Source organism: Melozone crissalis, unplaced genomic scaffold, assembly GCF_028551555.1.
Source record: "Melozone crissalis strain CALT ecotype California unplaced genomic scaffold, PUWL_Pcris_2 ptg000004l_1, whole genome shotgun sequence".
Lineage (NCBI taxonomy): Eukaryota > Metazoa > Chordata > Aves > Passeriformes > Passerellidae > Melozone > Melozone crissalis.
In genome coordinates this window covers 32,196,938-32,213,682 of record NW_026535782.1, presented here as the reverse complement: position 1 = coordinate 32,213,682, position 16,745 = coordinate 32,196,938, and the positions used below count along the sequence as shown (strand labels likewise).

The window sequence follows — 16,745 nt, the reverse complement described above, 5'->3', positions numbered from 1 at the left end:
AAAATTTATCTCGTCATTCCTTCCCCTTTTCCAAATTCAGATACTTTTAAAACAGTAATGGATCTCCTGAAATTAATCATCTTGTGTTCCACAATAAGACATTTTTTGCTTGAAGACTGGACAGCACAAACAAGACCATAGAAAAAAGTTTATCACCAGGTGAATGGAAGGGACCTGTTAAGGAACTTTCAATGGAGGAACTTTCAATGGAGGAATATTCAGACTGAGGCACAGGGATTCAATAACCATGAAGAGGTGTATCAATAGAGCACAGGAAGCAAATATGAACCCACTAAGGTAAACAAGGAAACCAAACATAGAACAGATAAAAATGAAAGAAAAATGGGAATGAGAAACGAAAACCAAACGAAAGACAGTTTAAAAACAGAACTATTTGAATTAATAAAATAGAAATCCATTTCATCTTCAAAATGTGTGATCATCAAAGAGGGACTGGCACTTTACTGTAACTATCAAAGGGGCTTAGTTTAGCTGGAGCCGCAAGCACACTTGCAGCCAAAAGTTAAGTAAATTTTACAGAAATAAAGAAGTCCAACTCTTCTGATTTTTTAGAACTAGCTCTTCATAGTTGAGTACTTCCTTTCACATGCTCAAAGAGATACTCCTAAAGAAGTGCAAATTCGAAGTACAAGATGTTATTCAAAAAGTATAGGTGACACCCAGCCACAGGCTGCTCCAACAGCCCTGAGTCAAACACTGAATATCTCACAGAATAATTCCATTACTTGTCATCCAAAGAACTTACAAAGACTTTATCAAGAGAACTCCTTACTGTGCTTTACAAAGTTCCTGTGCCACTACAACGTTTTTTTTCCCAGCACAGAGTTGGTACTACCTCAAGAATCGAGGCTATGTCTCACAAAAAAACCCAAAAAACAATGCTGTCAAAGTCCTTAATTAAAAGGAGTAACTGAAACAGTGTGACAAACAGGCAACAAGCAATTTTCAGTACAAAGCTCTCCCATTCCTTTACCTAACCTACTGAAAGGAGGTGCTGATAAACTCACCGTCAGAGCCAGCAGTTTTCCATAAGTGAGGTGGGCTGGGATGTGGTCGCTCTTGGATCGCAGTGACTCCACGTACCAGTGCTCTGCTTCAGGCAGCCGGCTCATTCTCATATAGGCTTCTCCTGCAGGGTCGAGCAAATGCTAGTGAGAATGCCACAAATTTCTCAAGATTTCCATAATTTGTTTATCACATAATTTTCTATGTTTTAATTGTGCAGAGATCTAGAAAAAGGCAAAGTGATTTGAACACTTGCAACCACACCCACACACAAAAAACCTTGGAGAAACTTGAGCGAGGAGATTAAGTTAAGGCCTTATTAGGGCTGAAATAGCATAGCTGAGATGAAAACTATTGTTGGAAAAGAATTGCCAGAGAGAGCACCACTTGCTAAGCTTTAGTCAAAAGTCTCAAAGTAACGGAAATCTTACCTCATCTACTTTAGAAAAGCTACTTCTTTTCCATCGCTCTACATTGCAAAGCATGGAATAGCAGGGAGAGCATGGAAATGTTTGCATTTAATCATAATAACTCAAGAACCAAAAACTAGGGTAGTAGAAGACAATAGTCCTGAAAGTATATTGATGGGAGGGGCAGGTCATTAAAAAAACTAATCTCTGAATGCAGCTATATTTGGTCATCTACCACAACTTCTTTAAATTAAAGCATAGCATCTATTAGTTTAAAATTGCTAATCTTACGAAGTCACATACAAAATGACTGAAACTGGACATTTTTCAAGGTGAAATCCTTTACAATGAGAGGCTGAGGTGGGGAATGTTAAAAAGCAATATTTGAATGGGATGCTATATATTTTTATATATATTATATATTAGTGTTAGATAACTGTAGTCATGAAGTTTCTGAGAAAGAGTTTAGCATACACAGCAAGAAAGTCTCTTTCTTCAAGAAGCAAACAAATTCCTCAAAGGTAAGAAACAATCAATATGAAGCAAGTATGTAGTGGTGAGGAATAACAGCTTTCAGATTAACTCTGCACTTACACAGCTCTTTCATGAGAACGCTGGATATAAATGTGCCCCTTCCTGGGCCAATAACACCCTGAAAATGCCACTTGAAGATTCAGGACTTCATCATCCCAGCAGTTGGTCCATTTCTAATAAATTAATAAGTATCTTCCAAAAATTATGAAGTCAAGTTATCAAATGCTACTCCTGGAGGATCAAGAGACTACACCTGACCCAAGTAAAGATCAGCTTTGTCTCCAGGTGAGTTACAGCCTCCAGTTCTGCATTGCATGGAAATTAATAACTGTGACGGTACCAGGGAGACAAAGGAACCAAAGTTCTTTAATCAAGATTGAAGGCAATTACCACACCCCCAAAACTTGGAGAAAAAGATTCTCAAAGAGGAAAAATAACTCATAGCATGAGAGCTACTTTTATCTATTTATCTTGAATATTTACAGAGGCAATGGAAGATTTTCTTCATAAAAGAAAACGGGACAAGGCCAAGTCAGATTTATTTTTTTTAAGTCTTTGTCACCAGAGGAGAAGGATACCAGGCAAAACGTGGAACATCAGTTTCGGGTTTCAGGAGTTAGGGCATGGTGCATGCAAAATGACCAGACTTCAGACCACAGATAAATGAGCATGATGTAGAGACAGAAGTCATGCTAAGCCAAGGCTAAGGAAACCGACATGATTGTTAAGAATAAACAGACTTTTTTCAAACAAGCCTGCTGTATTTAGAGGCTTGCATCCCTGTCTGGGAATGCAGTCTACTTGTTCTCAATCAAAGTTCTACATAGCATTTTGTACTCATGCACCGGTCTGGATATCCAAAATCCAGAAGCACTTTGGTAATTCTGCTGCTGCTTAGGGCCAAAAAGACAGAACAATTCCCTGCAAAAAATCCCAGGCTAAATTAAAAAAAAAAAGTCCAAACAGGTAAGAAATCCCAAAAGAACATGAACATCACATCCAGTGACAGTAACATCATGTGATCTTTTCACTATGTCAGCAGTCATAAGTAAGTGACAAAACAATATATTTTATCTTCACAAAACAAAGTCATTAAGTGTAGAAAGGATGGAAGAAGCCAGAAGTCAAGCTTTATGCTTCCCTCAACTCCTCTCCCAAGCTGCATGCTTTAATGTAATATGTTTAATTGCCTGATTGCATACTATTTCTCCCAGAGGCCCCTGCTTCATTAGCATACAGGAAATGAGGAATCCATATTGTCCTTTTCTTAAAGTGGAAAATTCACCCCAACCTGTTACAGCTTGGCAGAGTTTCAAGTAATTAACAACAAGATGCTTTAAGAGTAATGTAAGCAGCCATAAGTGATGGAGCCATTATCTGTGGGTAGTAAAGGCTGAATGCACTGCCAAATACCAAATGGATCCAAGGTTCTTATCTATCTTTCATGATGGATTCTGATATAAGAAGAGATTTAAAACCTTGGAGTACTTGGAAATTCAATTCAAGAGCTCAATAAGTTCACAAACTAAACTCCTAAAACTGAGGATATTTCGGTGGGGGGGGGGGGGGGGGGGGAGGAAACCTAGAAACAAAGCTACAATATGTCAATCTTCAATCTAAACATCAAAGAAAGAAACTGTTCAGAACTGAAAAGAAAGAAACTGTATTTCCCTGAACCTCACAGATGAAAACTGGGAGGAGTTGTTGACGTCCCTGAAGGCAGGGAGGTTCTGCAGAGAGACCTCAACAAACCAGATAGGAGATCACCAACCATACAAAGCTGATAAAAGCCAAGCACCAGATTCTTCACCTGGGATGAGGCAGCCCTGGACATGCGGACAGATCGGGGAATGAAAGGCTGGAATACAGTGCTGCATAAAGGGTCCTGGCTGATGACAAGTTGAACATGATTCAGCAGTGCCCTGGCAGCCAGGAGGGCCAACCCTGTCCTGGGGACATCAGGCACAGCATCACAGCTGGGAAAGGGAGGGATTGTCCCACTCTGCTCTGCACTGGGGCAGCCTCACCTTGAGTGCTGGGGCAGGTTTCTGTGCCATGATATAAGAAGGATCTTTAGCTAATAGAGAGTGCCCAACAGAGGACAATCAGGATGGTGAAGGGCCTTGAGGGGAAGCTGTATGAGGAGCAGCTAAGGTCATCTGGACTGTTCAGACAGGACAAGACTGAGGGGAAACCTCATGGCAATCATGACTTCATTTGGAGGGCAAAAGGAGGGGCAGGCACTGATCTCTTCTCTGTGGTACCCAGTGACAGGACCTGAGGGAATGGCTTGAAGCTGTGTCAGGGGTGGTTTAGGTTGGATATTAGGAAAAGGTTCTTCAACCAGGAGGTGGCTGGGCACTGAAGCAGGCTCCCAGGGAAGTGGTCATAGCACCAACCCTGACAGAGTTCCAGAAGAGTCTGAACAATACTCTCAGGCACATGGTGTGACTTTTGGGGATAGTGCTGTGCAGCGCCAGGACTTAATGATCCTTGTGAGTGTCTTCCAACTCGGCTGATTGTGTGATTCTGTCACTCTTTGCAGGTAATTCTCTATAGCTGAACATTTTTTTCTGAAGAACCTGTATCAAGAATTCCTATATTATAAGTAACTAGAACATAGATTGCTACAGAAGGAAGCACTGTTAGGGGATCTGTTATAAATGCCATCTTGCAAATGAAGAAAAGAAAAAGTTGAAAATTGATAACAGCTCCTACAAGTAGCACAGAACAGAACAGAATAGAATAGAACAGAATAGAATAGAATAGAATTCTACGGTCTACCATAGAATAGAATTCTATGGTCTGGAATGATCTTATAGATCATTCTATTCTCTACCAAAATAGAATCAAGCAACAGGTAACTGAACAATTAATTCAATGAAGTGAATTTATGCATTAGGTTGATGCAATTTAGTAATACCTATGCCATCTTGAGATAATTTTCCATCAAAATGTCAGAGAAAACATGTATGGATTGATTGCTGTAATTCAGGATGCATTTGCCTGTCTGAGATTAAAATAAGAAAAATAATATTTGCCATTTACAATCATGCATTCTTATAAACTTGCAACACAAATGATTTAGGCATTAGAAAGATAACAAGAGTGTCCATTGGCGGAAAATATACAAACAAATGTGCAAGCAGATTTCTGTGTTTACTTTAGCAATTACTTCTTTTACTTTAGCAAAATCTTTCAAATCTCATGCTAAAAGTCTGAAAGATCACACACAGACACATTATTAATAAACCTTGTCAGATCTGTAAAGTTCAACAGAGGTAACAATGACAGAGAAAGAAATTCATGGCAGTGAAAACCTTAAGCTATAAATGGTCAGTTATTTCCAGTCCCTAATCTGTACAACACACAGACGTGCAGCATTGCCTGCACAATGAGTGGTGGCAATAAATTCAATAGATGACTGGAGTAAAATGAGACCAATCAGTATTTCAAAACTGTTTCCAGCTTCACAGAAGTTAGTTCAGTTAATATTTTCTGAGTTTTATGAACCCATTTCTTGTCTTATTCTACTAGAAAGCTCATAGATTATTAAACTGGAATTCTCATTTACTAATGTAGTGCAAGAAAAACATTAATATGCAACTGAAACATCATTTAAAGAAGTGCATACTAAGTTCATGGACATTTCTATTAATACTTTCAAAGAAATCAGAAATGGGATACCTTTTAGCTAGACTTTCACTACCAAAATTAAATCCCTATACTCAAATTGATTTTATTTGCCACAAAGATAGACTACTTGCCAAACTACCATTCACCAATAGTATTTTCCCATATTTCCTCAGAATCTTTGGAATCTAAAAATAATATTCTAAAATAAAATTAAATCCCACAAAAATCCCACAAAAATAATAAACTAGCAAAAAACTCACCACTAAAATCATGCCAGGATATTCATTGTAATTAAATATGTTTGATTAACATAGCCTTAACAATAATTAACATATAATTAAAAACAACTTAAACCCCGTAAAAATCATAATAAAAATTAAATATTTATATTAAATAATAATGCTAATAAAAGATTAGCTTGCTAGCAGCCATTTTCCCTAAAGACTTAGATTTTACTTGATAATTAAATGGAATTTGTAAGAAAAATAAATTTTAAAAAAGGACATAAGATTTTCTGACACATACCACATATTGTTAAAAAGCAAAATTAGGTAGCATTTCTATGAATGTATGTTACATGGTTCTAGCTAAACATCTCATCTGTTGATTTCATGATTTTTCTATTTCAGATGCAATTAGTCATGCCAAGGCTATATCCTGGTAGGGAGCATGCCAGATTTACTACTCAGAAAGTTCAACAGAACTGTGGATGTAAAAGCACTATACTTTCACAGGTGTAAGGTAACCATTCTTTCAGATTAAGATATGCCCCTCCAGTGCTCCTCCTTTTAGGACCCCAAAAGAGACTGCTGAAAAGACAACTGAAAAATTATCTCCATAAAGGAGACAATGTAGGGTAAATCTGCCTTGCATCATCCTTATTTAAGCTAGTTGTTGGCCCCTCCAATTTTGGGGTAGTAAAACTGTAATGTATGAAACATAAAATTTGACATGGACAAGACACTATGTATCAAAACAAAGGAAGATGGAGATGCCCTTTGAAAATAAAAATCTCTAACATCTACATTCCATCAGGATTTAAATTTAATTTTTCCATTATTTCTTTTAATTGGGAATATAAAAGAATTGGACAATGATGGGGAGGTCTGCATCCCTGTGTGTTACAATACCACAAGGAGTTTGTGCCTTTGATAATGTAACCGTGCAGCTTTCTTGTGCAAATTAAGGCTGCAGATATGCTTACCATAAAAATGCATCTCTCTAGATATATGACTTCCCTCTTTCTTCCCTCTGGTACCAGTGCATAAAATAACATAATAAATCTGGAAGCACAGTTTGATGTTATACTATATTGATGTATAAAATCTACTGCAACAGATTAACAGTTTTGGCTACAAATATGCAGCACATGCACATCTTCCCTGAAACAGCTGAACCATGTGAACATAGTGAACATCAAGTTTGGCATAGACCAAGCATATTGTGGCTCAAATTATTTTCCTTTTACAGAATAATCTCCTTTAAGATTTCAAGGAATGTATTGTATTTTATCAGGGTTTTATGATGGATGGGAGTCAATCCACATTTACTTTGCCTGAACAAATTCTTACAGGCCTTAATTAGCTGAAGCAAAGCCTTATCTTATTTAATTAGACCACTAAGCTACTTTTGAAGGAAAATACCTATAGTAGAAAACAGATATAAATAAAGGACATCAAAATAACATCAGTTGCAGCATGGAACAGCATGGACATTGCCCAGTTGTTTCCTTCTGTACAAAGGCTTCCAGTGAAAGAAGACAAAAATAGAGGCATGGAGCTCACACAAGATAGGTAATTTCATTTCATGCCACTTATAGGTTTCTTTAAAACTTTATTCATAGAAGCACTTTCCATTAGAATCATACCTAACTGGGATCCCTGTAGTGCATTTTCCATATTGGACTATATTTTTGGTCTGCAAATGTTATGTTTACACTTATTTTCATATTAAGCCCTGCCCGTTTAAAATTAAAAAGCACTTCATCCTTAGAATCACCTTTTTCAGATTCCTACCTGAGAAAACTCAAGCATTTCACATTAAAATATATATCAATAGTTCAAAGAGCTAAAACTAAGAAAATCTTGGAACCTGGGGAAAAAAAAACTCTCAAACATTGAATTAATTACCATCTCCAGCAATCCACTGCTGTAACCTTCCTACCCAGCTTGATTCTCTCAAAGTAAAGTCAAAAAACCAGGAGACACTGCAATCAGATTTAAGATTCATACTCAGAATCATAGAATCACAGAATCATTTAGGTTGAGAAAGACATCAATCATCAAAAGTCCAATCTTTGACTGAACATTCATCAACTAGATCATTGCACCAAGTATCACATCCAGTCACTTCCTGAACACTGCCATGGATGGTGACTCCACAACTTCCCTGGGTAGCCCATTCCAATTCTTGACAACCTTTTCAGTGAATAAATTCTTCCTGATGTCCAGCCTCCCCTGGAACAGCTCGTTCTTGTTTCCTCTTGTACTGCTGGTTGCTGGGCAGAAGAGACACGCCCCCAGCTGGCTACAACAGGCAGCTGAAGAGAGCAATAAAGGCTCTCCTGACTCTTCTCCAGGCTAAATATGCCCAGCTCTCTCAGCTGTTTCTTGTAGGACTTGGGCTCCAGACCGTTCATCAGCTCCACTGCCCTTCTCTGGACATTCTCCAGCGCCTCAATACCTTCCTTCTAGTGCTGGGCCCAGAACTGGACAGAGGATTCAAGGTGTGGCCTCACCAGTGCAGAGAACAGAGAGTCAATAACCTCCCTGGTCTGGCTGGCCACACTATTTCTGATATAAGCCAGTATGCTTGGGCACACACTGGCTCTTGCACAGCTGTTGGTGACCAACACTCCTAGGTCCCTTTCCTTGGGGCTCTTCCCCCCTGCCTGTAGTTGTTGTGACCCAAGTACAGGACCCAGCAATTCACCTTACTGAATCTCCTACAATTGGCCTTGAGCTATTACCAATCCAGCCTGTTCAGGTCCCTCTGCAAAGCCTTACTGCTCTGCAGCAGATCCATACCCCCAGCCCAACTTCATGTCATCTGTGAACCTACTGAGGGTGCACTCAATCCCCTCATCCGGATCATCAGTAAGGATATTAAACAGGACTGGCCCTAATACTGAGCCCTGTGGAACATCACCGGGGCCTGGCTGCCAGCTGGATGCAGCACTTAGCTACTTAGCTTTGGACACCAGATATAAACTACCACAGTCTGCAAAGTCTCAGAGGGGGAAGGGCTAAAGTATCAGAATGAGGGTGGGAAGGGGGAGAGAAGGAAGCCCAGCATTTTATTCCCATCACCATTGGAGAGGACACCATTCTTCTTTCCATGGACTATGTAATAAAATGTACATATGGAAGAAAAAAAATCCTTTTTCCATCCAAGCTAGTTTTAAAAGAAAAAAAAAAAAAACACTTGTAATGTACACTTAGTAAGAAATGACTAGTAAAACTTCATAAACTTCATGAGATGCATAAGAAGCACACTGATTACTAATGCTTAGATAAGTGCAGGAACCATACTCTGCATAAGTTATGATGTGGAGTATGTATTTTACAGCTTAATCATCTTTGGATCTTATAAATTAAGTGTTACACAGTAAAACTATACCAAAGGGTTTCCTGGAGTTCTAAATGCTATTTCAAAGTAATTCAATAAGAAAGCATCTAATGGGAGCAAGGGGCAAATGGGACAGGAGCCTTAACAATATTAACAGGTTTGTAGAAACAGCCACATCCACCCAAAAGCATAATCAAGTAAAGTGATAGCTATGTTATAATCATCAACACAGAAAGTCTCTCTGCATGCTAAGACTTTGTACTTATGATACAAAACTCTGCACCAGATGTAAAATCTGGCTCCCCTTTTCTGGACTGTACATTTGTGCATGATTTGTTTTCTGTCCATGTGCAATCCAGCAGATTCACAAGGAGAAATTTAAACTTGGTGCATCATTAACTGTGTTCACTCCTGCAATGTTATCTTTTTTGTGACTTGCATTTCTCAAAAAAAAAAAATTTTAAGGCTTTACCGGAAGTGCATTTCAAAATAGACACTGAGATGTTAGTTAGCAAGGGCAGATAAAGTACCACCAAGATATTTGTCTTTATGACAGTATCTTGCCAATCTAAACCTGAACAATGCCACCCCACCATCTTTCTTGTTACTGTTTGGTATTCAAATAAAGCCTCCATGGTCCACTTCACACCACTTAACTGTCAGGAGTATGAATTACTGTAGCAGGTGGGCTAGTGTGGTTTTAAAAGCAATGTAATACAATCAACTGTACAATATCAAATTTCAAGAAACGCAAAAGACATCTAGAGCAGAGGCTGATCCTTAAGCAATCCTAATATTGGCATTAAAGTGTTCAAGATCCCACAGGGACTTTGACCTCAGGCTTTAATTGAAACTTTAAACAAAATATATTACCTATTTAATACAGCTGAGCTGGACTCTGGCCTTTGTAGTGCAAGTTGCCATGCCAAGCAAATTAATCTGTGTAACCTGAGCATGTACTTTTTAATTTACATCAAAGCAATATGGTATACAGAAAATAAATACCAAGCCAACCTTATACAGCTAGTTGAATAATTATTTTGATTCTAGTTTTAAAGTTTCAATTTTTAGTTGTTTTGGGTTCTCCTAAGGAAAAAAAAATGCAAAGGTTTTGTTTTTTGGTATGAAGCCAGAGAAACATATGGTTTCTTTAGCTGAGTTGTTGCACACCTGGCAAAATAAATCACAGCAACAGGAGACCAAAATCTTCCCTGCAACTTTTTCATATGCACAAACTTAGAACATCTGATGCTAGTATTACAGTCCTGTCTTTTGTACCATGAAAAAAAAGCAAAGTCAAATGGATGCCTGCTTCTTGAGCCCCAATACTTCTTTTTCCCATTAAGAGGCAAGTTACAGAGTGTTTTAAAGGATGAGAGTCTGTCAAGAAGACTGACACACCACAGGAATGAGTCACTGGGCCTGTCAGAGTAAAAGGCCAATAGAAGCAAGCACAGGAAAAGAAGTGTAACACAAACAGGGAAAGCAGGTGGTGTAAAGGCTTAGCACTGCTGGAGTGTTAATGCTACTGCAGCCAGAGTGCTGGAGTTCAAACCTGATTCAGTTTGGACAGTTCATCTCCTGTTTATTCTCTTTCAAGTAGGTCATGTACATCACACAGGAGAAAAAAACCTTCCAAAAAATGTTCAATTGCACAAATGAGTACTTATTAAAAATCAGAGGAAGCACTGTTTCCTTACATGACATGCCAATATGTAGCAATATGTGTGGCACTCAACCAAGCAAAGAGATTGCCAGAGACTGGGAATACAGTCATCACAGTAACAACCATAGCAGGTAATCCTCAAACTGTGACTATGTTTTGATTTCATGATAAGCTGTGAAGACTTTTTCCACATTTAAGGACATGAGGAAGAAAACTTCCTTCTGCTACTTCCCAAGCAGATGGGGAGTGCTCCCCAGTTTCTCCCTTTTCCTCTCCAGCAATGAGAACACAAGGAGTGGGGACAGCTCAGTCAGGTTCATGCAGTTGCAAGCGCATAAAACAGGACTGGCCTATTTCAGTTCCTCTAGTCTCCCTTTTAAAGGCAAGAAGTGGGCAGACAAGTTTATGTAATGTTGTTTATCAAAGAAAGTGTTATAGGGAATGTGTTTATAATTTTGTCTTGAACATGGAAACAGAAATAAACACTCCAGGCAGCCCTCTGATACTCAGTGACACCATATGAGCTGCAAAGCGGATGCACTCCTGATAATGGATGCAGTTGCCTTGTTCTCCTGTCACACACAAAGCAAAGAGATGACTGAAAAGGTATTTAGGATTTATCTCACCCAAATCAAGCTACTAAGTCTAACTCAGTCATCTCAGCTCTTTTTAAAGGAGAAGTATGGTTGCAGGGATTATGTGTATGATCTTAAATAGATGTCTGAATCAGAAGGGGCTTCATTACTCCCCAGAGGTACAGTTTTCCTTCCACACTATAAAGAAGCATAGCTACCTAGCTCTGTCTTGTCATCTCAGGTAGGAGAGGCTAAATGCATCCATGTAGGCTTATGTAGACACATCCAGGACAGCTCTGAACAAGTCTGAGTCCTGTTAATACAGCTGCATTGCATTCTATTCAAGTCACTACCCAACTTTGTGTAGCCTTTGCTACACACTTGAATTGCCTTTGCAGCATAACCTACAAGCAACACTTCAGCAACCACTGTGAGGCAAGTTCTATCTTCCCTGCAAAAGCTGCCATCACAACAGCAACCAAAACACAAATATGAGCTATGTTAATGCTAATTTGAAATTCTCAGAGCTCCACAAGGAGCTAAGGTATACTCAGTTGACCATGTCTTGTTATCCCACCAGGACATCCATGAAGTGCTGGCAGCAGCCTAAAGGAAGCAGAAGCCAGAGTATGGGCTTGGGAGAGAAGGGAGGAAGTTTAGCAGGAGCCAGCCTGGGCAAAGGACTGAGCTAGTCTTTGTGGTTTTGTGAGTTAAAAAATGCAAACCTGAGGAACAGAGCGAACTTGGACATCACAGACTGTGCTTACAAAGGAAATTGAGAAAAGCCTCCTGAACCTAAAAAAACAACCAAAAAAAGAGGAAAAATCTGGAGAAACTTATAGTTCATAGTGGTTTTAAGGGTAGCTTCTATTCACTGGAAAAGAAAAAGGGCAGCACAAGCCTGCTTTGCAATAGGACAAGCATTACATGCTAGAAACAGCACTGATTTATGTGTTCCAATTTTGTATTCTGAGGAACACTTTTATCAGAATTATGAAAAACATATCTACACTAAAGAGGGCAGTCAAACTTCAGAGAATTTGCTGAAGCACTGTAGTATTTCAGCAGTCACTACAGGACACCAATAGTAAGCAGAGGTTTGATTCACACAGAGGTGACTGTTGATACCACCACCAAATTGATCAGCAAATGCTGATAAATAAAACTGATAAAACAATTCCACTAAGACTGACAAAGAACAAAAGTATATGTAATAATCAATTAGTGTAATTTATGGATTTTAGCCATTGGTACCAATCTGGTAAAGCTTAGTGTTCAGGGAGAAGTAACTCTCCATTGAACTGTATGAACTGCTAAGAAAGTGTTTAGACTGACATTAGATACTTTGTCACTATGGCAAGAGAACTACTTAATCTAGCATTTACATTTTTCAAACATACAGCATCAGTTACAACTACAATTTTACTTTTATCTGTGCCTCAGTAATTGTAAGGTATTAATCAAAGATGCCTTTCCTGAATAAGTAGTCAACAACTGTGTAAAAGCAATTGGTCTCAAGCAATACATTCCCTTGTATACGAGGCATTGATGGGGGGAACCACACCAAACCCCATATGCTTCCTGTTGATCCTAATTGTTTCCACAGATATTTTTAATTGCTCCACTTTCAACTACTTCAAAGTAAAGATTCTTACATTGTTTTCTATCCCAAACAAGAGAGTACTGGGCCAAACACTGAGGGTGCTTAGCAGAAACACATGAGCTTTGAGAGAGAATTCCACTTACAAGCATCTTGGGAACAATAAGAACCAGCCCTCTTGTTTTCAGATCTGAGTACTAGAAGTAATAATTCATATTATCTTCTTTCTTTTATCTGTTTAATGTATCCCACATAAAAATGCAATGAAGAATATGAGAAACTGAGGTTAAACAAGAAACACCTCACAGATAAATTGACAGTTTTTTGCAGTACTCAAAGGACTTCTAAAATTTTGAAGGACAGATAGTGATTCTGTAAGAAAAATAAGAAGAATTCTCTCATTGATGTAGGCATCTAAACTATAGTATATCAGCTGGAAATAACTTTTTGGCACAACCTAAAAGAAAACTACAACTATTTCTGTGGGTCTGTTTGAAGGCCTTGTTGGTTTACAAGTCATTTCAATATCTAAGACCCATACACAGGTGGGCACATGGGGCCTCCAAAGTAGTGTATGAGAGATTCTGGAGACCAAGAAAAATACTAAGCCAGGCATTCTAAATGTAGGACTGCTACACTGACACTCCTAAGGGCATCCAGTGTCTAACAGTCTCATCATTTACTGTACCTTATCCAGCACTGCAGTTGCTGGCATTTAAGCTCTGAACCTAGTTTGGCTTGTACTGAAGGTAATTATTTTTGGGTTTTATTAGCTCATTAATTTGAGCACCATTTACCTGGAAAAGGTATTTTGTTTCACCCTAACTCCTCAAATATCATTCTGAAGCACTAACAATCACTTACCCATCATGTTATATAGGCTCTGTGGTGCAAACTGCCTTGGCATTTTCTGTATTGCTTCTTTGTAAACTGTAAGGGCCTCCTGAAAAGAAACACACAGTGGGAAAACACCAACTTAAAAAGCATCCTTTCATATATAAAGTAAAACCAAACTATCTTCGCTCCCCAAATAAAAGATGCAGGGAAAACACATCAGCATCAAAAATGCCACAGAAAGTACAAAATTTCTCCTTTTTTTACCTGAATTTTACCAAATTCTGTGAGGCTTATAGACGAGAGATCAAGCTAGTTCCAATATTGCAACTTTTTTACAGGCAAAACTAAGAAGGACTTTTTTTTATACCTCTTAGTGACTGATGAGTTTATAAACATAAAAGTGACTGATGAGTTTATAAACATAAAATTCAATAGGCTGTGGAAGAATATGGGGTATTATTGATCTGCAGACAAAGGACATTCTGATGATTAACTACGCTAAGTGACCTAAAAATAATGAAATCATTGTCTACTGCCAAATAATAACAAAGCATAACCCTTACAACTGAAGCCTGCTCCGCAGAACGAATGAGATGCACTATGAAGTCAAGAAATCCAAAACTGGAATCCCTTTTCAAATATGCTGTTCCTTGAATTACCATTCCTTCCCCACTTTGGCTGGTCAGTCTGTTTGCTCTGCATCAAACAGTCACAGCTTACGAAGGCTGCAAGAAAGCAGCCAAGAAGAAATCTGAAGTTTTATATTCCTGAAAGCTCTTGTATCTTGCAGGTATTGAACTTCAACTCTACACTCTGTAAGCTGTGTAGACAACATGCTGCTGGTCTCTTCTCTGTATAGATGCATTAGCTGTCTGTATTTTAACCAATTAGTAACTCCATCTGACAGAGCTGGATGCAGCAGACAGACGACAGGGAATCTGTCCAGCTTCTGCATGCCTGATCTTACACAGCTGACATAACTGTCATGGTCAAGAACGCTTTACATGGATCAAAACCACTCACAACTCCTGTTCTGAAGTATGCCTGACAATGCCAAGAGAGAATTAACTTCTTTCAAATACTGCTAAAGGTCAAACCTCAAGTGAATGTCTAGTTTCAGTTAAGTTCATGAGGGAAAATGGAGAGGAATCACAACAGTCACAGTTGCATGTGTAAATGAGATGGTATGGCTTGGGTGCAGTTTATTGTTACATTAAAAATATCCAACCCACTTTAGCACTGAGGTCAAGTTATCTGAAAATAACACACAGTGGGATGTTTTTAATCACTGCTAAATTATTTCAACTGGGTCTTATTTTTAGAGACTTAAATGCAAGCATAATTGCACTTTGCCAGCTAAAGATGGACTTGCTGTGTTTTGAATTATAATGCCTCTACACTTTAGGTCAACTGGCCTTTAATCAGGTTTAATCAGGCTTTATCCTTGCATACCAGCTACGAGTACAAAGCCAAAACCAATGAACTAACACATATCAGATGTGACCACTGCTAACGTTGACTCTGATGTGAGAACATCACACTGCTAATTAATAGCATTACACCAGTGGCTGTAGAGAACAAATATTCTCTGTAGACCATGCTAATCTTGATCTGGTGAAATTCAACCAGTACATGTATGTGATATATTTTGAAAGACTGGGTGGAAGCAGTATGTATTATTTGTATATCAAAGTTTTATGAATATATTATATACAAATCTGGAGTCTTACCTCATAGTGTCCTTGTTCATGAAAAAGTTTTCCTAAGTTATAAAGACAGCTGGTAACAGAGCTTTTGTGAGCATGAGGATCTTTCAGATTTTCATCAGGGATCTCTGAACACTTCACAAAAGTCCTCCTGGCTTCCTCTGTCTTCCCTTGGTTCATCAGGATGATACCAGTATTTAGATAAGCAGCTGTGAAGAGGGAAAAATGCTTTATTTGAATGGAGTTCTATTATGCTTTATCTACTGTTTCAATTCTAAGTAGTATGTGGTAGAGATCCCATGGTTATCTAATTTGGTCTTTGAATAACACAGATGACTCATTGGTGTGAGTGTGAACATGTAACATATGTGAATATATAAAAAGTAGAAGCTCAGAGACAAGGAAAGAAGGAGGTGACTATAAAGTAAGGGGGGAAGGAATCACTGATTAGGCAGAGTGTTCCATTTAGTTCCTCTTTTTAGGACTGTATAAAGCATATAGCACCACTGTTTGAAGTGCTACCAAAAATATACATAAAAACATGTATATTTTGTACCTTAATACTGAAGGTACAAAATTCTCAGCCATCTCAAATAGCACCAGTTTAATTTGAAACATGTTACTGGCAACACTTGAATGATTATTTGCCATTTTTCCCAGGCAAGAAAGAAAAAAATATTTATATTATTCACTCATACCAATATCAGGGACTGGCTGTAAGAAACAGAAAACAGGAGCCTGAAAACTTGGGCAGTAGTATCTCTGACTCAACACTCCAGATCAGAAACATTTTAAGTTCTAGTAGGGCTGCTGAGTGTTAATATATCATCTGCTTCTTACTTGTACCACATTAAATATAGTTGTTTACTAATAAACACTTGCTATCAAGGGCACAATTTCACCTTTGGCTTTCTGACTTAAAAGCTTCTGAAAAAAAAAGAAAGCGTTATTAAAGAGGAGGAAAATTTTCTATGAAAGCTATAGGCAATATTATACAAGCTTGTAGAGTCAAAATACTTACAAGCTAGTGTGGGTCTGCTACCAATTGCCAGTTTATAGTAATGCAATGCCTCTGAAAACCTGCTGTTTTCCTGAAGTAGTAATCCTCTGTATAAGGGGAAAAAAAAGGAAAAAAAAAAAAAAGAAAAAGAAAAGAGAGAGTGAGGTGTGAGGTTACTACAAAGAGTA

General features: G+C 38.3%; 1 protein-coding gene across 1 annotated transcript in view; it reads right to left on the bottom strand.

Annotated features, from left to right (window-relative positions):
• Nucleotides 1-16,745, bottom strand: part of TMTC2 (transmembrane O-mannosyltransferase targeting cadherins 2) — a 232,694-nt gene that overhangs the window by 56,722 nt on the left and 159,227 nt on the right. The window contains exons 5-8 of the mRNA XM_054277726.1: nt 16,579-16,664; nt 15,582-15,766; nt 13,879-13,957; nt 1,029-1,150 (exon numbers count right to left, since the gene is read on the bottom strand). Of these exons, the coding sequence (XP_054133701.1) occupies nt 1,029-1,150; nt 13,879-13,957; nt 15,582-15,766; nt 16,579-16,664 (472 nt within the window). The remainder of the gene's footprint in view (nt 1-1,028; nt 1,151-13,878; nt 13,958-15,581; nt 15,767-16,578; nt 16,665-16,745) is intronic.